The 25,597-nt window shown below is 43.3% G+C and overlaps 1 protein-coding gene and 1 long non-coding RNA gene across 2 annotated transcripts in view; one reads left to right on the plus strand and one right to left on the minus strand.

The window, feature by feature from the left end:
- The window catches only part of LOC309502435, a 188,375-nt gene that overhangs the window by 159,206 nt on the left and 3,572 nt on the right, over positions 1-25,597 (plus strand). Inside the window, exons 2-3 of the long non-coding RNA XR_014207276.1 lie at positions 19,199-19,251; positions 24,483-24,577. This is a non-coding gene — a long non-coding RNA (uncharacterized lncRNA). The remainder of the gene's footprint in view (positions 1-19,198; positions 19,252-24,482; positions 24,578-25,597) is intronic.
- LOC309502404 (SLAM family member 5-like) lies at positions 1,945-5,469 on the minus strand. Its single transcript, XM_082174818.1, has 3 exons — positions 4,445-5,469; positions 2,405-2,695; positions 1,945-2,320 (listed from the first exon to the last, which is right to left on the minus strand). The coding sequence occupies exons 1-3, from the start codon at positions 4,686-4,688 to the stop codon at positions 2,202-2,204; spliced, it is 654 nt and encodes a 217-aa protein (XP_082030944.1). The 5' UTR covers positions 4,689-5,469; the 3' UTR covers positions 1,945-2,201.

The raw sequence follows: 25,597 nt of genomic DNA on the forward strand, positions 1-25,597 counted from the left end.
TCATGTGACGCATATTGTACCAATAGATGTTCATGCTTATAACGGTATTGGGCCTGTTATGTGCGATGAAAATCGGCCAGCTCGAGGGGCGGCACCAAGAATGCATTTGAAAATCTCACTGCACGCAATTGGATAACACTACGACCAATCACAACAAGCCCCATACGCTTAGCTACCAGCGGAGCTAACTGGTAGATTAGACTCTTACCGTATCCGGTCGGCAAAACAGCAAAAACACCCTTCTTGCAAAGGAACGATTCGAGCGCCGTCTTCTGTTCCTCTTTTAGAGAAAAAGGCAAGTCTAACTCGTTCATTGTAGCGGCCAAAGACGTTTCAAACATCTGGTGTTCATATAGCCATCTTGCAATGTTTACTAATGACTTCGACGTCGCAGCGCTGTCGTCATCTCGCCTCTGGCCCGCCTATATCAGATAACCCGATGTGATTGGTGCAGCTCGGATACAAGGGCATATTTAATGAGCATCATTACTCGACGCCAGAGTAACTCGCTGAGCAAATGAGTGAATGAGAGCGACCTGGACGATCAGTGAATGCTGAGATCTTTAGCTAAATAAAATGATACTGTCAGAAGAATTGAGCGATAACTTTATTATTTATTTTTCCGTCTGTATCAGAATTTGCCATTTCAGCCGTTTTCCAAAAGTTTCTCATCCACACCGAAACGCCTGAAACGCTAGTGTGGACAAGAGAGCGTTTTTAAACAAAAACCCCGTTTTCAAATGTATCCGGATTAATGTAGACAAAGCCTTAGATCCATTAATTGTAAAGGTATTTGATCAGATTAATGAATTTATTACTTTTTTCAGTTTTTACAGTGTGTTCTGATCCATCGGCACCGTTTCAGACCTCTTTTGGGGGGGGTTTTGCACCAATTGAGCATGTTGAATAGAGATGAGAAATCACTCTGATTGGCTATTTAGCTTAACGAACGAGTCCGTGCACAAGAGCAAAGTGGGCTTTTACGTTATCTTAACCTGATCGTTCCAATCCCAGACAGCAACATAGTGTCGGTTCACATCTGGGAAGCGTTGAATCCGCATGTACCGGATGTGGGCCGGATCTGGCCCGACACTATGTTGCTGTCTGGGGTGGCAAAAAAAATTCATAACAACATGAGCCACCAGGAATGAAGAAAGTGAGCAACATTACTGATATTTAAAGTGGAGAGCAAGCGCTGCTTTCTTTACAGTAAAAAAAAAAAAAAGATTAGCAGCTCTGGGTGCCGTTTAATAAGAGCGATGAAAACTTGATTGTGAACACAGTTGAGCGTAACAATCACAGTGCAGCACAGCTAGAGAACCAGATTACTTACATAAAGTTAGTAGTCCTGCAGGGGGCGCCCGACATTATAAATGTAAGAAAACATGGAGAGACTTTTGAACTTCAGAGTGAGAAAACTTTATTGATAAAGACAAGCAAATACATATGGACAGCAGTAGTAAAGTGAAGTGGTTTGAGAATAGATGTACTGTAGAACAGATGTAGTAAATTATTGCCATGCCATGCAGTTAGTTATAGCTAGCTAAGTTTCCACTAGTAAAATTAAGTCGAGATAATTTTAAGTTAAAGGTATAGCGGAGGATCTTTCCAAATTTTAGATAAGACCCGCCCTCTCCACTTTTTGAAAAGTTTGATTGATTCACCAGAATGATTGACAATTAGGAGGACCAATAGTTTAGACTACCCACCAGGAAGTAAAACATCCTCCGCTATACCTTTAAATGTTTTAATTAGCTTTCTCAAATATTTGAAGTTGAGATCAATTAAAATGTATGAGTACAAAATAAAAATCGGACAGTTCTGTTTACTTAAACTTTAAATTTCTTAACTTAAAAAATGAGGCAACTGATTTAAGGTTTGCCAGCTTATTCTGGTTTACGGTGTAAAGTTTAAATATAAAAATGTAAAGCCTTTTGAATTGGATTTTTAAAAATATATTGCTGAGAGAGAGAGCGCAAGCTAAACAATCATCAGTATTTATTATGACAAAAAGATTAGAAGAACAAAAGACACACTTAAAGAACCTTTAAAGTTCAGCGTTCTGCTTTAGATTTCAATACTTCCTGAAAAAGATGAACATATAAAGCCGCAAATAAGTAAATCTCACAAGCTATATATAAAAAATAGTAATATGAGAAATGACACCATTAGGTTTCTGATGTGTGAATATGTGCTTGATCTCATTCAGCTCTTCTGGATCTGATGTCATAAACCAGAAGAATGACAGTAGCCACGCCCACCAGAGCAGAGAGGACCAATCGGATCACAGCTTCAGTAGGACCATAACAGTGGACAGAGTCTGAGGAATAAAAGCATCAAACTGAGATCAGATCAGTTCATAAACGCTAATATCAGCGCTGACATCAACTAATATCAGCTGTACCTGAACATGTGTGACAGAGTTGAGTGATGTTGAGATGTTGAGTCTGGTTGCTGATGGGATTGTTCAGCACACAGATGTAGGTGTTTTTATCCTGATATTCCACTTCCAGAGGGAGAGAGAGACTCATGCTGAGATTAGACACACTGATGCTGGACAATAAACTGTTTCCTTTGTACCAGGAGAGAGTCACATGACCCACATTCACAGCTGAACACACCAATGAACATGATGATGATGATGATGATGAAGATGAAGAACAGTCTCTGCTGATGACAGGAACAGGCAGACGAGCTGGAAAACATCTCTAATCAACAATCTTATTTTCGGTTCAGTCAGTGTTTATATGATCTATCATCTCAAACTATAAAATGATAAAAAAAAAAATAATAAATACAGTGGGTACGGAAAGTATTCAGACCCCCTTAAATTTTTCACTGTTTGTTTTTTTTTTTTCCTCATTATTGTACACACAGCACCCCATATTGACAGAAAAACACAGAATTGTTGACATTTTTGAACATTTATTAAAAAAGAAAAACTGAAATATCACATGGTCCTAAGTATTCAGACCCTTTGCTGTGACACTCATATATTTAACTCAGGTGCTGTCCATTTCTTCTGATCATCCTTGAGATGGTTCTACACCTTCATTTGAGTCCAGCTGTGTTTGATTATACTGATTGGACTTGATTAGGAAAGCCACACACCTGTCTATATAAGACCTTACAGCTCACAGTGCATGTCAGAGCAAATGAGAATCATGAGGTCAAAGGAACTGCCTGAAGAGCTCAGAGACAGAATTGTGGCAAGGCACAGATCTGGCCAAGGTTACAAAAAAAATTTCTGCTGCACTTAAGGTTCCTAAGAGCACAGTGGCCTCCATAATCCTTAAATGGAAGACATTTGGGACGACCAGAACCCTTCCTAGAGCTGGCCGTCCGGCCAAACTGAGCTATCGGGGGAGAAGAGCCTTGGTGAGAGAGGTAAAGAAGAACCCAAAGATCACTGTGGCTGAGCTCCAGAGATGCAGTCGGGAGATGGGAGAAAGTTGTAGTAAGTCAACCATCACTGCAGCCATCCACCAGTCGGGGCTTTATGGCAGAGTGGCCCGACGGAAGCCTCTCCTCAGTGCAAGACACAAGAAAGCACACCTGAAGGACTCCAAGATGGTGATAAATAAGATTCTCTGGTCTGATGAGACCAAGATAGAACTTTTTGGCCTTAATTCTAAGCGGTATGTGTGGAGAAAACCAGGCACTGCTCATCACCTGTCCAATACAGTCTCAACAGTGAAGTATGGTGGTGGCAGCATCATGCTGTGGGGGTGTTTTTCAGCTGCAGGGACAGGACGACTGGTTGCAATCGAGGGAAAGATGAATGCGGCCAAGTACAGGGATATCCTGGACGAAAACCTTCTCCAGAGTGCTCTGGACCTCAGACTGGGCCGAAGGTTCACCTTCCAACAAGACAATGACCCTAAGCACACAGCTAAAATAACGAAGGAGTGGCTTCACAACAACTCCGTGACTGTTCTTGAATGGCCCAGCCAGAGCCCTGACTTAAACCCAATTGAGCATCTCTGGAGAGACCTGAAAATGGCTGTCCACCAACGTTTACCATCCAACCTGACAGAACTGGAGAGGATCTGCAAGGAGGAATGGCAGAGGATACCCAAATCCAGGTGTGAAAAACTTGTTGCATCTTTCCCAAAAAGACTCATGGCTGTATTAGATCAAAAGGGTTCTTCTACTAAATACTGAGCAAAGGGTCTGAATACTTAGGACCATGTGATATTTCAGTTTTTCTTTTTTAATAAATGTGCAAAAATGTCAACAATTCTGTGTTTTTCTGTCAATATGGGGTGCTGTGTGTACAATAATGAGGAACATTTTTTTTAACTTAAATGATTTTAGCAAATGGCTGCAATATAACAAAGAGTGAAAAATTTAAGGGGGTCTGAATACTTTCCGTACCCACTGTATGTAAATAGTTGGTAAAAACAAGAATATCTGAAGGACATGAGAAATGATCTCTACTCACCAGAGACAGAAACTCTGAAAGCTTTTAATTTGTAACTTTTTGAAAGCCCAAACGCTCTCATACTTTTGATCTGTAGTTTATAAACTCCAGCATGTTCAGTTGTGATGTTTGTGATGGTCAGAGATCCAGTTTGTTTGTTCAGCTTCAGTCTGTCTCTGAATCTCCCAAGATAATCATCATATACAGTGATTCTGTCGGCCTTTACATTAATTTCAGCTATTAAAATATTTTCATTTCCAAACATCCACCGAATCCATTCATAATCCTTTATTTCAGTGAGATCAGAGTTTACAGTGAGTGATTCTCCCTCCTTCACTGATATTTCAACTGTATCAACAAACAGAAACAGAGTTTGTATCCGAGATATTTATATTTAAATTTCAAATGAACAATAACATAAAACTTAAAACAGAAATGAAGCAAAATTGTGTTTAGATTAATGTTGTTTCGTTTGATTAAAATATTAAATTGTAAAAAAATATTTAACCTACCAAAGACAGCGAGAAATGGTAAATGGTAAATGGTAAATGCAGGCTTCGTTCATAATATCCAGCATGTTCAGTTGTGATGTTTATGATGGTCAGAGATCCAGTTTGATTGTTCAGCTTCAGTCTGTCTCTGAATCTCCCATCAAGAACATCATCATATACAGCGATTCTGGTCCGTTTTTTTATTTCAGCTATTAAAGTGTCAGACCACCAATCTTCTCCAAACCTCCACTCAATCCAACTATAATCTTATATCAGTGAGATCAGAGTTTAGAGTGACTGATTCTCCCTCCTTCACTGACACTGATGTCACTGATCCTGATACCAAAAACACACACAGAACACACACAACCAGGGTTTGTCAGATTAATACTGTGAAATCAATAATGTTTTACTAAATAGTTTTAAATGTCAGTTTGAAATAAACAATATCATAAAACAAACAAAAAGAAACAAAATGGTGCACAAATTAATTAAAATGTTGTCATTAAATAAAGGTGAAACAAATGTGTTTAACCTCACCATAAGAACCGATATTGATCTTTCTCTTTCTCACACCGTTGATCTGTAGAGAATAACATCCCATCTCTTCAGTGATGTTTATGATGGTCAGAGATGCAGATCGTATGTTCAGCTTCAGTCTGTCTCTGAATTTCCCATCAAGAACATCATCATATACAGTGATTCTGTCGTCCCGTTTATTGATTTCAGCTATTAAAGTCTCTTCATCATATCCAAACCTCCACTGAATCACATCATCATCCTTTATTTCAGTAAGATCAGAGTTTAGAGTGAATGATTCTCCCTTCATCATATACTTCAATTCATCTTCATCACCAAACGCACCTGAAGAGTTTTTCACAGATTAAAGCTTTAAAATCACTTGATGTTGGTTTGAAGCTTCACTGAAACACTTTTAAACATTTAAATGCGTGTGGGAAACGCCATTGGATTATTATTTTGATTGGATTTTCCTTGCCTGGAACTGTTTAAACCTGTGGATTATATACAACCTTTCCATGGATTATTTGTTGACTCATTATGTCATTATGCTGGTTGCCGGTTTTGGAGCGCTTGGGACAAATTTATTAGCAGCGGCCAAACAGCGCTGGAGAACTTGTAGTGTGCAATTCATTGACTTCTCTGAATGAACATTCATAATGTAGATAGGGGGTTAAATCAGTCGCTTCTATGATGCACTGTTTTAATTATAATCTAGTGTGTCATAATTCCTGCCTTGTGTTCCCCTTGTCTTGTGTGGACTTGTCATTTCCTGTCCTGTGCCATGTTTTGTAGTCCTTTGTAGTTTTTCTTGTTTTAGTCTTCCCAGGTGTTTCTAATTAGCCACGCCCCCTTGTTATCTTGTTTAGCTTGTTTTCCTGTGTATTTAAGCCCTGTGTCTAGTTTCAATCTTGGTGAGTTCTTGATGTTGTATGTCCTGTTCCCTGGGTCCCGTTCCCTGGGTCCCGTTCCCGGGTCCGTCAAGTTTTGAGTTTATTCAATAGAAGACAACTGCTGCACGTGGATCCTGCTTCCTCCTATTAGGGATGGGGAAATGAAGCCTCATGAATCTCTGAGGCTTTCCCCTGACTGTTCCGGGAAAAGATTCAAAGCTTCGAGAGTGTCGAGAACAGCGGCGAGAACAGCGCCATCTGGTGCTTATTTAGAATAAAGCAGCCAGAAGCCTGTGTTAGAAGCTCTGGCAGATGAAGCAACCACAACACACTCCATAGTTTCAATGTTATGTGCACAAATAAAAGCCTTACATGTTTGTGTTTGATTTGTTCATTAAAAAAAATTCATTTTCCCATTAAAGTGTGACAATAAAATATAATAGCTTATAAGTTTATATGATTCAATAAAATTTAATGTAGGCCTTCTCTCTCTCTCTCTCTCTCTCTCTCTCTCTCTCTCTCTCTCTCTCTCTCTCTCTCTCTCTCTCTCTCTTTCCACACACACACACACACACACACACACACACACACACAATGAATAAGGACATTGTCTGATAGGATCATCTGTTATTAAATGTCAATATCAATAATTGAAAATATCAACCAGACTGAGGCAACAATGACTCGTTAAATACGATCTGAAGTTCGAGCCTTCTGACACCCGAAGCGAAACACGCACGTGACTGGACAGAAAGTGAGGCTTCGTTTGTCATCGATCACGTGACTCTAGTAAACCAATACACGCCTCGATACGGGGCTTCACTAGAAATTGTGTCGCTTATGTGATACGCGCATCGAAGCTTCAGTGTCATATGTAACATCACTACCTCCTATGTTTCAACCGCATCGTTACAGAAGAACTCACCCTAACATGGATCCAGCATATCGCCTCTTCCTTCTCAGCCAAGGTGACTGTCCAATCGAGGAGTACGTGAGGGAGTTTTTTTAACTTTGCCATGGGGTGGACTTTTGTGATGAGATCCTAAAGGACATGTTTCACCATGGACTTAATAAGCCGCTTTACTATTTTATGCCTGGCAATACCCCTCACTACACTCTGGTGAAATATAAATAGATTTTGCCCTTTCGCTGAGCGGCTTGTAAGACTGAAAATACTGGTTGAGGCCTGATTTATGGGACAAAAGGGCCCTGCTGGCTGATTAACATTTGACCTCCCCAATACAGCCTTTCTTCCTCTCAGAAACTAGGAACTCACCCAAGAACATGGTTTAATGTGAATATTCAACATTGACTGTTATGCTTTTGGTGTCATTTGAAATGTCTCAAAGTGAGTGGTACAGATATCTCATATCCAGATAGATAAAATAAAAGGAAATAAGGTTTATAGAAGTTCATAGGAAACTGGTTTAGAGATAATGCCAGATAAGGCAACCCCCCTTCTGTGGGATAGAAGCCATTTGAGGGTGGTCTCACCCCATCCCCCTTCTCACCTGGTCAGAGGATAAAGGAAGGTGTTCTGGCTCTCTCTGTCTCTTCTTCTTCTTGGCTGGACGTGGAATTGGATAGGTGGTTTCTCTCTCTCTCTCTCTCTCTCTCTCTCTCTCTCTCTCTCTCCCTTTCTCTCTCTCTATCTCAGGTACAAGCTGGGTAAGATTCTTTGGGGTAACCAATGTATAACCATGTTCTAGATATTTGAATTGATTGTGGAATTGATCTCTGATATCTGAAATATTAAATTGCTACAATGTGATTATTCCAACTGGGTTTGACATTGTTTATTTAATGGTTAAAAGGAATAGTCAAACATTCGCTCACTTTTAGTGAGGCACAGATATTATTAAAACCTTTCATTTATGGAGTCAGATGAATTAACGAGTGAGTACATGATTAATGTATTGCAAATTTAACCAACAAATACTTTGCATGAGTGAGGACAGAACACGTGACAACCTTCCCCGTGTATTGGCGAACCGGCAGATTGGGCCAATATAGCGGGCCTTACAGGCTCGTCATTTACTGTGGGCTTTGAAGATGAGTCCCACAAGCCCACAGTATCCCCTCAGCCTGAGCTTCTTCACGTCAGTCCTGCCGAGCCTGAGCTTCTTCACGTCAGTCCTGCCGAGCCTGAGCTTCTTTCACGTCAGTCCTGCCGAGCCTGAGCTTCTTCACGTCAGTCCTGCCGAGCCTGAGTTTCCTCACGTCAGGCCTGCCAATCCTGAGTTTCTTCTCTTCAGTCCTGCCGAGCCTGAGCTTCTTCACGTCAGTCCTGCCGAGCCTGAGCTTCCTCACGTCAGTCCTGCCAATCCTGAGTTTCTTCTCTTCAGTCCTGCCAAGCCTGAGCTTCCTCACATCAGTCCTGCCAATCCTGAGTTTCTTCTCTTCAGTCCTGCCGAGCCTGAACTTCACGTCAGTCCTGCCGAGCCTGAGTTTCCTCACGTCCTGCCGAGCCTGAGTTTCTTCTCATCAGTCCTGCCGAGCCTGAGCTTCTTCACATCAGTCCTGCCGAGCCTGAGCTTCCTCACGTCAGTCCTGCCAATCCTGAGTTTCTTCTCTTCAGTCCTGCCGAGCCTGAGTTTCTTCTCATCAGTCCTGCCGAGCCTGAGCTTCCTCACGTCAGTCCTGCCAATCCTGAGTTTCTTCTCTTCAGTCCTGCCGAGCCTGAGCTTCCTCACGTCAGTCCTGCCAATCCTGAGTTTCTTCTCTTCAGTCCTGCCAAGCCTGAACTTCACGTCAGTCCTGCCGAGCCTGAGTTTCCTCACGTCCTGCCGAGCCTGAGTTTCTTCTCATCAGTCCTGCCGAGCCTGAGCTTCTTCACATCAGTCCTGCCGAGCCTGAGCTTCCTCACGTCAGTCCTGCCAATCCTGAGTTTCTTCTCTTCAGTCCTGCCAATCCTGAGTTTCTTCTCTTCAGTCCTGCCGAGCCTGAGCTTCCTCACGTCAGTCCTGCCAATCCTGAGTTTCTTCTCTTCAGTCCTGCCGAGCCTGAGCTTCCTCACGTCAGTCCTGCCAATCCTGAGTTTCTTCTCTTCAGTCCTGCCAAGCCTGAGCTTCCTCACGTCAGTCCTGCCGAGCCTGAGTTTCTTCACATCAGTCCTGCCGAGCCTGAGTTTCTTCTCTTCAGTCCTGCCGAGCCTGAGCTTCCTCTCTTCAGTCCTGCCGAGCCTGAGCTTCTTCACATCAGTCCTGCCGAGCCTGAGTTTCTTCTCTTCAGTCCTGCCGAGCCTGAGTTTCTTCTCTTCAGTCCTGCCAAGCCTGAGCTTCTTCTCTTCAGTCCTGCCAAGCCTGAGTTTCTTCACGTCAGTCCTGCCAAGCCTGAGTTTCTTCACGTCAGGCTGCTGCACCTGAGACAGTCCCGGAGGATACAGCACTCATGATAGTCACCACAGCGATTTTGTGTGTGGGCAGCACACACATTGGCTCCAGCCCTCGAGCTCTCGCCTAAGTTGGCTGTCATGCCTGAGTTCGTCTCCAGCCAAGATGGCCGCCTCTACGCCTGTGTCTTCAGACAAGATGGCGATTCTACACGTGTGTCTTCGCCTGTGTCTTCAGACAAGATGGCCGCCTCTACACCTGTTTCTTTGGACGAGAGGGCCGCTCCCGAGTCTCGTCCCGAGATGGCCGCCGCCGCTCCCGAGTCTCATCCCAAGATGGGCGCCGCCATTCCCGAGTTCTTGATGTATGTTGGTTGATCTGTTCCCGAGTCCTGTTGCCTAGTCTGAGTCTGAATTTGTCAAGTTTTGAGTTTATTCAATAAAAGACTACTGCTGCACGTAGATTCTGCTTCTATGAAAGTAAAATAATGACAAATGTTTTTGAAACAAAAAAGCTTGTTGAATTGCTCTACTTGAAAAAATATGCATTGCATTAACCCTGCTTGCAATTTAAAGCATTGTATTTTCAGGGCTTGCATTTTTATGGGCTGAAATTCAACATGGTTGTATATTTAAGCTGTGAATATTTCTATTCATTTTGGAAGTGAAATCTGAAAGGTGAATATGGATTATTGAATTTTGAATAATGAAAACGTGTGTGAAATGTTTTGAATAGAAATATTCACAGCTTAAATATACAACCATGTTGACTTTCAGCCCATAAAAATGCAAGCCCTGAAAATACAATGATTTAAAATGCAAGCAGGGTTAATGCAATGCATATGTAACAGGTACCGTGGCAACGGCACCGTGGATAACAGATTAATTCCTGTAAAACAGGAGAGAAACGAGGAGACAGTGTTATCAGTTTCGAGCTCTCTGCAGTAATTTATTTTCTGAATTTTCTTCAGCAAACACATCTCTATTGTTAAGCGTCATTGTATGTTTCACATATTACATGGTCAGTGTCTTTTTAACATTACAATGAATTTTCAGTGTCCATGTCAATGCAAAATCCATATTAAAATAAACCTCTTTCCACCAAATGCATGTTCACTTACTCTTCATTCTTGTATATTATACTATTTATCAAAATGAAATGTAAAGACAATGGTAATATTCACCAGCTATTTTTTAGATACTTAGAATCGTCCATTCACAGTATTTTATCAGTATCATGTTAATACAGTACTGCAAAATCATGCTCAGAACTCATAAAGTGCTTAAAGTGTAACTTTTAACCTCATTTTAAACTGTAAATATTTTTGTATAAAAACATTTCAGATGGTGGGGAACTGACATACAGTGAGCTAAACATATCTGTTAACATTACAAGCTCAAAAATATCTTCATGTGCATATACAGTATATACACGGGGAAAGTGTGTGTTGAGCTGACTTGCTCTCTAGTAATGTCTCTCGACCGTTACTCTGCAGGACTTTGCCCTCTCGTTTCAACTCATTTCAAACTAAATCAAAAACAGACCCTAACGAAACTCATTTCACTAAAAACAGTTCACTCATATCTCACATACATTTCAGCATAGATAAATGCTACTTCTGAGGTGTTTTTATACCTTTACCCACCTGTAAAACAGGAGAGAAACGAGGAGACAGTGTTATCAGTTTCGAGCTCTCTGCAGTAATGAGAAACCATAGACTGTAAAAAATAGTGAGAAATCCGCAACTCACGCAGCGACAGTAACTCGTCACTCTACACTGCCCCTACTGGCCCGGAGCAAACACTACACAATTCACTTTAAGTCAGGAAAATTCACAGTAAAAATAAAACCCTTGGGATAATTTTTTTTTTTTTTTTTTTTTTTTTTAAACAATCACTTGTTTCAAATAAAAGACAGTAATTGTGAATATTCTTAAAACACAAATACAACACTTTTGTGGTCGTCACACATATTTTTTTCAAGTAGAGCAATTCAACAAGCTTTTTTGTTTCAAAAACATTTGTCATTATTTTACTTCCATATGCTTCCTCCTATGTTTCAACCGCATCGTTATATAGTGGTTGTTCATGCATTATTGACTGAGAGTGAAATTCCTTTTCAATTTTGTTTGTGATCAACTTTACAAGTTCATCAGTGTTGGTGAAGCCATTTTCATGAATTATAACTGGTTATTTTAGTAAACTATACGGAGGAAGAACACACAGACATCACTCGGTTTTTCTGGACAAAACCAAACTAAAACCACTGTTGGACCTGACAGGTATGGAGCTCGTTGATAGCGAATAAGCTGTTAATGCCACTTGATAAAACTTGCTTTTGAGAAAGAAATGCACAAATGAGTGGAAAGAACAGCAGAAGTTCGATTTTTTAAGAAAATTACATATGGATATACCTATATGCACCCGCTGTGGTTCTTCTCTGTGTCTGTAGTGGATTGTAATGTTAATCCTCTCTGAGTAATTTAACCAGTCATTTATTACATGGTACCAGAAGAGAAAGAACTGAAGCCATAAAAACAGATTTAAAACTCACCATCCAGACGCCAGAAACACAAACTGAAGAAAACAGTGCAAAACATCTTAAGCGCTTTCAGTCCACAAATATGAAAAGACAAACTCTTTTAAACTGCTTCAGTGATAAAATGACAGATGATCTGATGTGAAGCTGCTCTGTAAAATGAAGTGAAACTCCACCAACATCTAAAATAACTGCACATCTATAAGTGTTAATGCATGCGACCATCTAGCTCTTTATTAGCTCATTATTTCACGCTCTGAACTTTGTCACTTTGAGCTCCAGTACACCTCAACTTCCTTTAGATCAATGACATCATTTTCCACAGAAATGAACTGACCCATAACATGCTAAATATATCTAAAGCAACACTTTGATCTTGTCATGAGATGCTGTGAGTGTTTGGCTGTGCTCTCTCCACTAACTTGTTCATTTCTTATTAAATGTCTCAATTGTTTCTCCTCTCAGACTGATTTCAAAGTTTCTCTAATGCCTTTATGGAGATCGAAGAGTTCTCTGATATGAAAATATGATTAATATTCAATCGCTATGGATTCCAACGTTCCACATAAACACCAAATTAGCGAGAGTCTGCCTTATTAGATCACACAACAACAAGGTGAGGTTGTGTAATAATATGAGACTACATGTAGTTTAGCAGAGGCTCGTATACTGTGGATTGACACTCAACAATAACACAATATGAAGTTCATGGGAATGCTGGTTTCAGAAAGGGGATTGAGCCGACCGCTGAAAGGGTTCATGATGTGGTCGAGGCCAGAGAAACAGAGAAACACAGAAGTTTAAGAGCCTTAAAACAGAAGTTGGCTTAAGCTGAACCCTTGCTTAATTTGACAAGAATCAACCAAAGTCATCTCACATGCAAGCGTTATTGATTCAAGAACAGAGTGGATGAATTGTTCTCATGTGTAATGTTACTGTAGAAGAAGCATCAGCACAGAGAGTGAATTAAAGGGCACCTATTATGCAAAATCCACTTTTACATGGTGTTTGGACATAAATGTGTGTTGGAAGTGTGTGAACAAATCCACCCTCTCCTTTTAATTTAATCCCCATTAAACCAAATCAGTCTCATTAGACATGATTCTCTGAGCATTGTGACATCATACTGCTCAGGCCCCACCCACAGCCATTGACTGACAGGCCTGCGTTACTATAGTTTCTGCCCTCAGCAAGTTGAACACTATCCGCCATTTTCTCCGCGCTCGAGCAGCTGTACTAGCGACAACAATGTCTCGTAAGCATATAGGCGTAATTTGCGGGTGGGACAGGTGGGATATGTCCCCACCACTCTATGAAACATCTCACGGCACGGATGTACCTAATACAACAAAGTAAAACATCTCCAGTTAACTAGCAGAGCAATAATTTCACTTGTTTGTTAAAGAAGAAGCATTCTAGCGCTAAAATGTGTTGTTTTTTAAATCAAGTGGTCAAAGTGCTCGTTGCCGCTGCTGAGTGGCGTAGACACACGTGTTCTCTTGTGGCTCGCGCACACTGTCTCTCTTCACTCGGACGCACGCTTCAATCTATCGCTTTATGCCGTTACGGAGACTCTCTATTCGTTCCAGTGAAATCATGAAACAAAATGCACACAAACGTGTAGCTTGAAATACAACTAGAAGAAGAAAAAAAACTATACAAGTGCGGATAAGAACCCAGAACCTCTGATACGCTACTGACATTACTACTAGTAATATATATATATATATATATATATATATATATATATATATATATATTTTGTCTTTTTTTCTGTTTTAGCGTTAATGATTAAGGAAAAAATTGTTTTGGTTCTCTGAATGTTAGGGGCTTAAAGGACATTTAACTCCTCTGATGTGAGTTCACGTAGTGTTACAGCACAGCGCAACATCAGAATGTAGGCTCACTATTGGCCGATGCTGGTCATGTGTGTGAAGCGTGTGATGCTAGCCAATAGTGAGCCTACGTTCTGACGTACAACCCAGAAGCGCTGCGCTGTTACACTACGTGAACTCACTCTGAGGCCCACACAGAAGAACATGAAGAGTTGAATAAAGTCGTTATTTTTGTTCCTTTTGCGCACAAAAAGTATTCTTGTTGCTTGATAAACTTAAGGTTGAGCCACTGTAGTTACTTGGACTATTTTAACCCTCTGGGGTCGGCAAACGTGCCGGCGCATTTTGCTGGATTTTCTTCATGTAGTAGCAAAATAGATTTAAATTACTCCGTCATTTATGGTCATACAGAAAAAAGAAATATAAAAAAAGAATCTGTGATATGTCTACTTTTGTATGTGTCCACTTACAATCAAATCAAAACATTGTGCTTTTGTAAAATAAAGAAAATAAACAGGGTGTGCGTTCTGCCTCTCCGTCTCGGTGAACTTTTTTTTTCTTGAGCACGTCTATAAACTGAAACAAAACTCAGCAAATACTTGTCACACATTTATGAGCCATATATCTTTATAAACATTTAAGTGTGTACTTTTAAATGATTGGATTCAGACTGAAAACAAATATTCTCTGTTTAAGTAATATGTATAAAACCAACAAGATGTCCAGTTTCTCAAACCCTTGCTCATTAGTTTTAATGTGACCACGCCCACGCGCGCAAAAGAGATTGACATGCAAATCGTCCACATGGAACACGCTCATTACCTCAAACACAAAGCACCAAACTTCATCAGTCTCTGCTTTTCGTCGAGTTTGGAAGACACGCCGTGAGCTTACATTGGATTTACCTCAGAAGAAGAAGAACGCGATTTGAAGACAAGAAAGATGAAGGTAAGAAATTCTTAATTATATTAGTTAATGTTATTGTCGCATAAACTTCACATTGCAGTTGAACTGTTGCTAAATATATGGTGAATATTATAATATTTTATAAAAACCGGTGTTTACTCTTAAATACTGTGTTTGTGGATATCTGCTCAAACGTAGATATGTATAATATGGTAACCAAACCATCAAAACTATATTTTTGAATCAAAACTATATTTTTTAATATTCTGATGACACAGCCATCTTAAGTCTACTTTACGGAAATGATAATCCAGGAAACATCTACCAGCCAGAAATAAGTAGGTTCGTTGATTGGTGTGATAAAAACGATTTAATAATAAATATAAAGAAAACTGAGGAGATTATATTCGACCCCAAATGTATAGGTGACCATCGACAAGTGGTCATACATGACCAAAACATCACCCAAACGCAGACTTACAAGTATTTGGGTGTTTATATAGACAGCTCACTTACTTGGAAAACACACACAGAATGGGTTTGCACTCGGCTACACCAGAGACTGTACTTCTTACGTAGATTGCGTTTTTATGGAGTTAATAAGAAAATCATGATGTTGTTCTACAAAGCTGTTTTAGAAAGTATAGTTAGATATGGTATTACAGTATGGTTTGGGAACCTAAATGTACAGCTTAAGTCTAAATTAGTACATCTGGTGTCGACAGCATTAAAAACTGTTGGACAAGGAGATCAGTTGAATCTTCAACATTTATATGAGAGTTGCATCCTGAATCAGGTACAGAAAATTGTGGAGGACCAAACTCACTTTTTGTACTCGCAGTATGAAATGCTCCCCTCTGGTAGAAGATATAGAGTCCCAATGTGCAAACTAAATCGGTATAAGAATTCCTTTGTGCCTGTATCTGTACGATTATTGAATAATTGTGTATCCTATTAATTTAAAATTTGTAATGTCTTAACTCAATTGTCTTTTTTATATGTTTATGCAACATGTAGTCCACAACAAATTTCCTTTCGAGGACAATAAAAGTATACTACTACTACATGTAACCATAGTGTTTCATATTTTGGAGCGCGCTGTGCGTTTGAATGTTTCATATTCAAAACGTGGTGTGCGTTTGAAAAGCAAAACGCACCAAACATTAGGCTTCATGTTTTTACAGCAAATCTCATTTCATAACATCATAACGAATGGAAACATTTGAAGTAACATATGATAATCAATATCTTTTTCTCTAGCGTAGTTGTTACTGAAGTGCTCCATTTGAAAGATTTATGGCTATAGGCTGCCTGCTATAGGCTATTGTTATCATTATTTTATGCAGCACTGCGCGTAGCCTATGCCTACAAGGCACAACAAACCTGGTGTTCATTATTGTTGGAAACATTTGTGTGTGTGTGTATTCTGTGAATTTTAAAAAGCAATTTTAACCAGAAAAATCTAAAATGTAGTCCCAAAATCGTGCAGCCCTATAGTTTCTCTTGATGTTCACAGTTTTTTTTTTTTTTTTTTTTTTTTACAGGGACCAGATGCCCCACCGATGAGTCCTGCTGACTTCAACGTTCACACGAGTCTCTGTACATGAACATGGTAAAGTGAAAAATCAAACACCTTGGAAATGAAAGGTATGTACAATGTTTTTAGGAATCGCACAAAGGTCTCTGTCTTTGGATCATTGTTTTCAATGTGCTCTTTTGTCATTTGTTGTGTATCTTTGGATTATGTTGTGTTGTAAATAAATCCAAACAATCAAAAAGCCATTCTTTTTTAAATCTCCTCATTCTTTGTGCAAGGTTGCTCAGAATGATAGGGCCTGATAGCTCCTAATAGGGCCATTAGGGGAGGGTCTTTGTCTTTCTCAGGTGTGAAAGCCATAAATATTCAGGATGTGTTTACGCCTCTTTGCATAAAGCTTTCTTACACAAAACACGTCTTACAAATTTTGAATCAATATATTGTCTTATCTGAACAATCACATAGTTTTGGAGCAAATATTCTAGGCTATGTGATACAATATTCAAAAGTTGTGTGAAGAAATAATCAGCATGGGTTTCATGGCCATATTTCAGTGGCAATTTTTTGATTTTTCACAAACCACGCATAAATGTCATTATCTCAAAACTACAAACATTTACATACATGCTGCTGACATATTATTGTAGCAGAGTTTCTGCTCAATACAGTGTAATCAGACTTTAGCCATGAAAATGTCAAAAGTAACAGAAATAAGCACAAATGTGCATGTCAGAACACCTCCAGGGCCCAGAAAACACCTCAGACCCCAGAGGGTTAAACTCATAAAGATCTGCAGCTAGTTTTTGCCAAGGGAGCTCCGGCAAAGGGGTTGTGATGAGTGGTTCCCGGCTTTGGCTTGGTTTGTGCTCATTACAGTGTGGGCATGAAGAAACTTTCTCCTTTACCGCATGGCTGATCTTTGGCCACCAGATGGCATCATTGTATCTCTCCCTGGATGTGTTTAGGCCTTGATGCCCGTGGTGGATCCTCTCCAGCATCTCAGTTCTCATTGTTTGTGGGATCACTATTTGGTTTCCCTTCTTTACCAGTCCATTATGCTCACTAAGACTACTTCTCTCCATAAAATAGTCTAAATCGTGGCCAGCCATACTTAATGCATTGTCTGACCTTCTGCAGAGTTTCATCCTTCTCTGTCTCTGCCTTTATGCGCTCCAGCACTGTTTTAGGCCTCTCTAGCTCTTCGATGGCGTCCACGTATGCCTGGATGTCCTCGCTCAGTTTTGTGTTGTCCACTTTTGACGGGTGCCTCGACAGCACGTCAGGTACTATCAGGTTCTTACCTGGGATGTATTCAGCGACAGGGTTGAACTTCATTAGGCGGATCAGAAGTCGCTGACACCTCAGTGGAGTTTTGTCTAGGTCCCTGTGGTTGATGAGTGTCACCAGTGGTTTATGGTAGGTAAGTAATTTGTAGCTTTCCAGACCACACAGATATAGATAGAACTTTTCTGAAGCCCATACACTAGCAAGACACTCCTTTTCTATCTGTGCGTACTTCTTTTCCGCTTCATTTAGTGTACGAGAGCAGTAGGCTACTGGTTTGAGTGTGCCTCCATGATTTTACAGCAGTACTCCTCCTAATCCATAACTGGATGCGTCAGCACCTACTACAGTGGGCAGATTTGAATCAAAGTACTGAAGAACAGGTGCAGAGGATATCAGTGTTTTTACCTTCTTGAAGGCTGCTTCTTGCTACGAGTCTCACACCCATGCTACTGTATTCTTCAACAGCTCGTTAAGGGGATGAAGGATTTGTGACAAGTTGGGTATGTATCTACCAACATAATTCACCATACCAAGTACCCTTTTTAACTCACTCACATTTGTAGGTGTCTCCAGGGCGGTGATGGCGGGCACTCTTTCTGGGCTTGGAGTCACGCCCTCCTGACTGATAACCTGGCCCAGGAAGTGAAGGGAAGCCTGCCTGAACTTACACTTCTCGCGGTTGAGTTTCAGGCCAGATGCGCGGATTGTCTCCATCACCCTTTTCAGGCAGCGGTCGTGCTCTTCCAGACTGGCTCCGAACACAAGTATGTCATCCATGTAAACTACCGTGCCCTTGTGATCCTGCAGCAGTTCTTGCATCCTCCTTTGGAATATCTCTGGTGCGAATTCCGAAGGGGAGCCGTTTAAAGCAGTAGCGAGCATTTGGTGTTATGATGGTAGTTAACTTTGAACTTTCTTCATCTAGGGCCATCTGCCAAAATCCACTGGCAGCATCCAGAGTTGTGTTCACCTTACTTCCGGCCAGTTTGTGCAAGATGCTGTCTGTGGTCGGCAAGATGAATTTTTCCCTTTTCACGTTCTCATTCAGTTTAGTAAGACCTACACAGATTCTTACTTTTCCAGTCGGCTTAATCACAGGCACCATAGGCACTACCATTCTGTAGACTCCGTCATGCGCTCTTATGCCATTTTCTTCCATTCGCTTCAGCTCCTCTTCTACTTTAGGTGGCAGCGGAATGGGTATGCGGCGAGGGGCTGAGACGCTGTATGGCTTAGCGTTTTCTTTTAGGACTATTTTTATGGTGTCTCCTTAAAGCAGTCCTAACTCCCCAAACACACTGACTTCTTCAATGTGTTGTATCAGACCCAGGCGAACACCGACAGATCTGCTCAGTAGGTTATAACATGTAGACTTTGCCACTATTACCCTAAAGTAACAGTCTGTTATTTTTCTCCATTTTGACTCTTGTGTCTTAGCTAGGAATTGCCCCAAATGGACCACTTTTCCTCCTGGACTTTCCAGTTTAGAGGTAATTGGACTAACTTTTGGCTTGACGTGGAGGCGGCTATATGTAGCCTCATTTATTATCATTGTGTCAGCACCAGAATCTATCTTGAAGATGGAGTATGGCGTATCACTAGAGTTGTGCTCCATGGTGGCTCGGTATCGGTGAGGACTTCATCCACTGTAGCCTCATTCTTGGTTGTAGTCTCATCTATTGAGCCTAAGAATAACTTCAACTTCTTCAGTCACTTCTTGCATCATTCTGGTTTTGCATGTGAGTTCATACAGGTGCCTTATGTACTGTTCAACGGACTCACCCGCCTCTTGCGTCCGCGAGTGGAAACGTTGTAACACTCCCCTAAGAACTAAGTGGAGTTTACACTATAAAAGGAGAACAGTCGTCCCGTTGGAATAAATCAAAAAGAATGGAGGAGTTTTAAACACAAAATAAGACAAATAGATTAGCAAAAAAGCCCAAAGTGTATTTATAAGACAACAGTATAAACCCAGTAAACCAATTGCACACTCGTGAATAAAGGTGCGTGAGCGTGTGTGTGTGTGTGTGTGTGTGTGTGTACAAGTCTCTCAGTCCAGCGTGTACTATTTGCAAAGTCAGATCAGCCTCACCGGCAAGGATGGTAAATCCGTGAGCAGAATCTGTGGTGTCTCTAGCTGTTTAAAGTTCCCCGGATAAGTAATCCACACTCCAATGAAAGGATATACTCCACAAAGGATCGGCAGTCGACGCTCCAAAAACAGCCAGGCAAAAAAAGACAGGTAATCCACTACGATCGTGTCCGTATCGTAAATGAATGAGCGCGCTCCCGATTGCCAGTATGCCGGTCCTATATATTTAAAAACACCCTCTCAGTTCCTGTTTAGGTGACGTGTAATCACGTGACACCCCGTCTCGCCCGGAACGCATCTCGCAAGACGGGAGATGCAGCCCAACAACACAAACACATTAGGGAGAAATACAGATACAGGAGAAAGCATATAAAACAAAATGATCAACCAAACACTCTTATTAGTCGATCTACTATAAATATACTTCCCCTTATGTGGCCACGCTACAACGTGCTCTCTCGAAAATCACGTTCCTTTTCGGCACAAAGTGCTCGTCAAACAGCCTCAGCACAATCCTCTTCCTCATCATCCTCCAAGACGAATGATTTGTACACTTGTTCTGCCTCCGGGCCCATAGAACAAATCAATGCGCTGACCTGGACATCGGCTGGCTCTTTGTTAAGCTTCGTTGCTACTCGGTACCTGGAGAAGCGTCGTTTCCAATCAGGCCAGTCCTCCGGTTTAGCGATGATGAGCAATGAGCAGTGCGAGCACTATCTCCAAGCCCAAGGTGTGTCACGTCAATCTAAAGAAACTAGGTGAGGACTCAAAATGCAAAGGGAAAAAACGATATTTATTACAAAAAGAAACACTAAACACAAAACAAAACCCACGAGGGGGAAAACATAACTAAATACAAAACAACCACAACTTCAAAAATGAACATACCAAACAGGGTCACGGGGGAACAGGAGACGTGTACAAGACAACGATCCGACACAGACTGCAAACACAAAGGAACTTATAAAAGGGACAAATCAGGCAGGTGATGAGGAACAACAGGTGGGGCAAATTAAACCAATAATGAGATAACAAGGAGGGTGGGGTCAAAACAGTGACAGGAACACAAACACCACATGTGCTACACGAGACAAGACAGGCATGTGACATTACCCCCTCCTTAAGGAGCGGCTACCAGACGCTCCACTAGGGACGGGAGGGACAGACCAGGGCGGGACGGGAGGGACAGACCAGGGCGGGACGGGAGGGACAGACCAGGGCGGGACGGGAGGGACAGACCAGGGCAGGGCGGGACGGGAGGGACAGACCAGGGCGGGACGGGAGGGACAGACCAGGGCGGGACGGGAGGGACAGACCAGGGCGGGACGGGAGGGACAGACCAGGGCGGGACGGGAGGGACAGACCAGGGCGGGACGGGAGGGACAGACCAGGGCGGGACGGGAGAGACAGACCAGGGCGGGACGGGAGGGACAGACCAGGGTGGGACAGGGGGAACAGGAAAGACAGACCAGGGTGGGACAGGAAAAATGGACAGTTCGGGAGGCCAGGGCGGAGCTGAGAGTCCATCGGGCGGCCAGGGCGGAGCAGAGAGTCCATCGGGCGGCCAGGGCGGAGCAGACTCTCCCTCGGGCGGCCAGGGCGGAGACTCTCCCTCGGGCGGAGACTCTCCCTCGGGCGGCCAGGGCAGAGACATTCCCTCGGGCGGCCAGGGCGGAGACTTTCCCTCGGGCGGCCACGGCGGAGACGACCCCTCGGGCGGCCACGGCGGTGAAGACCCCTCGGGCGGCCACGGCGGTGAAGACCCCTCGGGCTGCCACGGCGGTGAAGACCCCTCGGGCTGCCACGGCGCAGGAACTGGAACAAACACCAGCGGCTCAGGAACAGACACCAGCGGCTCAGGAACAGACACCAGCACAGGCACAGACTCAGGAACAGACACTGGCTCCGGCTCAGGAACTGGAACAGACACAGACACTGGCTCCGGCTCAGGAACTGGAACAGACACAGACACAGACACTGGCTCCGGCTCAGGAACAGACACTGGCTCCGGCTCAGGAACAGACACTGGCTCCGGCTCAGGAACAGACACTGGCTCCGGCTCAGGAACAGACACTGGCTCCGGCTCAGGAACAGACACTGGCTCCGGCTCAGGAACAGACACTGGCTCCGGCTCAGGAACAGACACTGGCTCCGGCTCAGGAACAGACACTGGCTCCGGCTCAGGCACTGGAACTGGCACCACCGGCTCAGGCACTGGAACTGGCACCACCGGCTCAGGCACTGGAACGGGCACTGGAACTGGCACCAGCGGCTCTGGCACTGGAACTGGCACCACCGGCTCGGGCACTGGAACTGGCACCACCGGCTCGGGCTCAGGAACTGGCACCACCGGCTCGGGCTCAGGAACTGACACCACCGGCTCGGGCACTGGAACTGGCACCACCGGCTCGGGCACTGGAACTGTCTCGGGCACTGGATCCGGCAGGACTAGCAGCGCGGGCGGGGCCGGCAGGGCGAGCAGTGTGGGCGGGGCCGGCAGGGCTACCAACGTGGGCGGGGCCGGCAGGGCTAGCAGCGTGGGCGGGACCGGCAGGGCTAGCAGCGTGGGCGGGGCCGGCAGGGCTAGCAGCCCATGGACGGCCTCCGGGGCGGCCCTCCTCACCGCGGTAGCAGCAACGACCTCCGAGACAGCTTCCCTCTCCACAGCCGCCGTGGCTTCAGAGACAGCTTCCCCCTCCACAGCCGCAGTTGCTTCAGAGACAGCTTCCTCCTCCACAGCCGCAGTTGCTTCAGAGACAGCTTCCCCCTCCATAACAGCAGCGGCCTCAGGGACAGCTTCCTCCCTCTCAGCAACAGCGACTTCCAGGGCATTGGGGGAATCGGGGGTCTTCCTCCTCCTCCGTCGCTTACGGCGGTGAGGTGCAGGCTCTGAGCTGGGCTCTGGGGTTTGAGCGGTGTCTGTGCTGGGCAGCGGGGATGCACTCTCTGGGCTGGGCAGCGGCGATGCACTCTCTGGGCTGGGCAGCGGCGATGCATTCTCTGGGCTGGGCAGCGTGACGGATCGCTGAGGTGGTGCAGGCAGTGCGAGCAGGATCACTGGAACAGGGACCACCGGAACAGGGACCACCGGAACAGGGACCACCGGAACAGGGACCACCGGAACAGGGACCACCGGAACTGAGGCCACCGGAACAGTCACGGAGGGAGTCTTCCTCTTCCTCCTCCGTTTCGAGACCACTGGAACTGGGGCCACTGGAACTGGGACCACTGGACTCGGGACCACCGGAACTGGGACCACTGGACTCGGGACCCTCTTCCTGGCCTCTCGCTCCTGCAAGCGAGCGAGACCCTCCACCATTGCCTCAAAGGTACTTCTTTCATACGCCCTCCTAAGTAACCAGTCCATGGGCTCATCGAGTGCATAAAAGAAAAGGTCCTTAAGAGGCCCCTCGTTCAGTTGTAGGCCCTCCGCCGCTCTAAGGAATTCGGCCGCGAATTTCCTCAAATCAGCCCCTTGCTGGCGGAGGGAACTAAGTGCCTGAAAACGAATAATACGTTCGTATTGGGGGCACGTAACAGAGGGGGCTGGTGGGTGACGTGAAACCCCTTGCGGAGTCCTCGACATGGTCGGATCGTTCTGTCACGTCAATCTAAAGAAACTAGGTGAGGACTCAAAATGCAAAGGGAAAAAACGATATTTATTACAAAAAGAAACACTAAACACAAAACAAAACCCACGAGGGGGAAAACATAACTAAATACAAAACAACCACAACTTCAAAAATGAACATACCAAACAGGGTCACGGGGGAACAGGAGACCGTGTACAAGACAACGATCCGACACAGACTGCAAACACAAAGGAACTTATAAAAGGGACAAATCAGGCAGGTGATGAGGAACAACAGGTGGGGCAAATTAAACCAATAATGAGATAACAAGGAGGGTGGGGTCAAAACAGTGACAGGAACACAAACACCACATGTGCTACACGAGACAAGACAGGCATGTGACAAGGTGTGCGCAAAGCTGATTGAAACCAGCTTCACCTGGCATTCATTCCCGTGTGACGAGAGGCGTGACAGCGGGCGGTTTGCCGCAACAATGTCACTAGCCGCATTTCCATTACAGATTTGCACAAAACTTTTGCGATATTTTCTAAATGTCGATAAAAAACTATTGCGAAATGACGACATTTCCATTAACCGATGTTATGCGACTGAAACATTTTTTTTTTTTTCGCCATGAGTCATTTCAACAATTATGGCAACATATATCCCAGGCACCGCACTAGCCATTATTTTTAATGGAAGGAGACGTAGGCGTGTTATACTAATCTTGCCTCACTACTCTGTTAAAGGTGAATATATTCCACATGTCCATCATCCCATTCATTGTGTGGTCATGTTTCCATGGTGTCTGGAGGTTACCAATTGAAGTCTGCTACACATGTTTGGCTCAATACACAAATCATGTTTTGCTGTTTACTCACGCCACTCCTTCTAGTGGTTTTTGCAAGATATGGTGGTTTCTTTCTCATTTGCTCTTCTAGTTCAACTGGCTTTAGTCTATTTTCTAAATATTATATATATATATATATATGCATATCTTTAATGTTACATCATCTATCATTTCTTGTCCAACTTTTCTGTATTTTCCTGATGACAGGCAGACGAGCTGGAAAACATGAGAGAATAGAGATAAATGAAGATGAATGAAGATATTCAAGCAGACGAGGAAGAAGGAACCAAAACTGATCTAAGGTAAAGCATGTGAAGGAATAAATAATCACAGCTAACATTGCTTTACCTTGCCGGTTTAACAAATATATGCTTTTGAAAACTAAATGTCGCCAACACTTGGGCCAAAGTTAGTGTTGTAATAACAAGAGGAAACAACTAGACAGCGGTCTAGGTTTATGGATATATTGAAACTCATGACTTGTGTAACAAGTATAACAGAGAAGAGAAATTACACATATTAAGAACCAATCATAATAGAGAACATTAATGTAATGGATCATGTCACTTGCCGCATTTCCATTACAGATTTGCACAAAACTGCGATATTTTTTAAATGTCGATAAAAAAACGATTGCGAAATGACGACAGTTCCATTAACCAATGTTATGCGACTGAAACATCATTTTTTTCAACATACACTCACCTAAAGGATTATTAGGAACACCATACTAATACTGTGTTTGACCCCCTTTCGCCTTCAGAACTGCCTTAATTCTACGTGGCATTGATTCAACAAGGTGCTGAAAGCATTCTTTAGAAATGTTGGCCCATATTGATAGGATAGCATCTTGCAGTTGATGGAGATTTGTGGGATGCACATCCAGGGCACGAAGTTCCACCACATCCCAAAGATGCTCTATTGGGTGAGATCTGGTGACTGTGGGGTCCATTTTAGTACAGTGAACTCATTTTCATGTTCAAGAAACCAATTTGAAATGATTCGAGCTTTGTGACATGGTGCATTATCCTGCTGGAAGTAGCCATCAGAGGATGGGTACATGGTGGTCATAAAGGGATGGACATGGTCAGAAACAATGCTCAGGTAGGCCGTGGCATTTAAACGATGCCCAATTGGCACTAAGGGGCCTAAAGTGTGCCAAGAAAACATCCCCCACACCATTACACCACCACCACCAGCCTGCACAGTGGTAACAAGGCATGATGGATCCATGTTCTCATTCTGTTTACGCCAAATTCTGACTCTACCATCTGAATGTCTCAACAGAAATCGAGACTCATCAGACCAGGCAACATTTTTCC

The sequence above is a fragment of the Leuciscus leuciscus genome (genome assembly GCF_965113295.1).
Source record: "Leuciscus leuciscus genome assembly, chromosome: 7".
Taxonomy (NCBI): domain Eukaryota; kingdom Metazoa; phylum Chordata; class Actinopteri; order Cypriniformes; family Leuciscidae; genus Leuciscus; species Leuciscus leuciscus.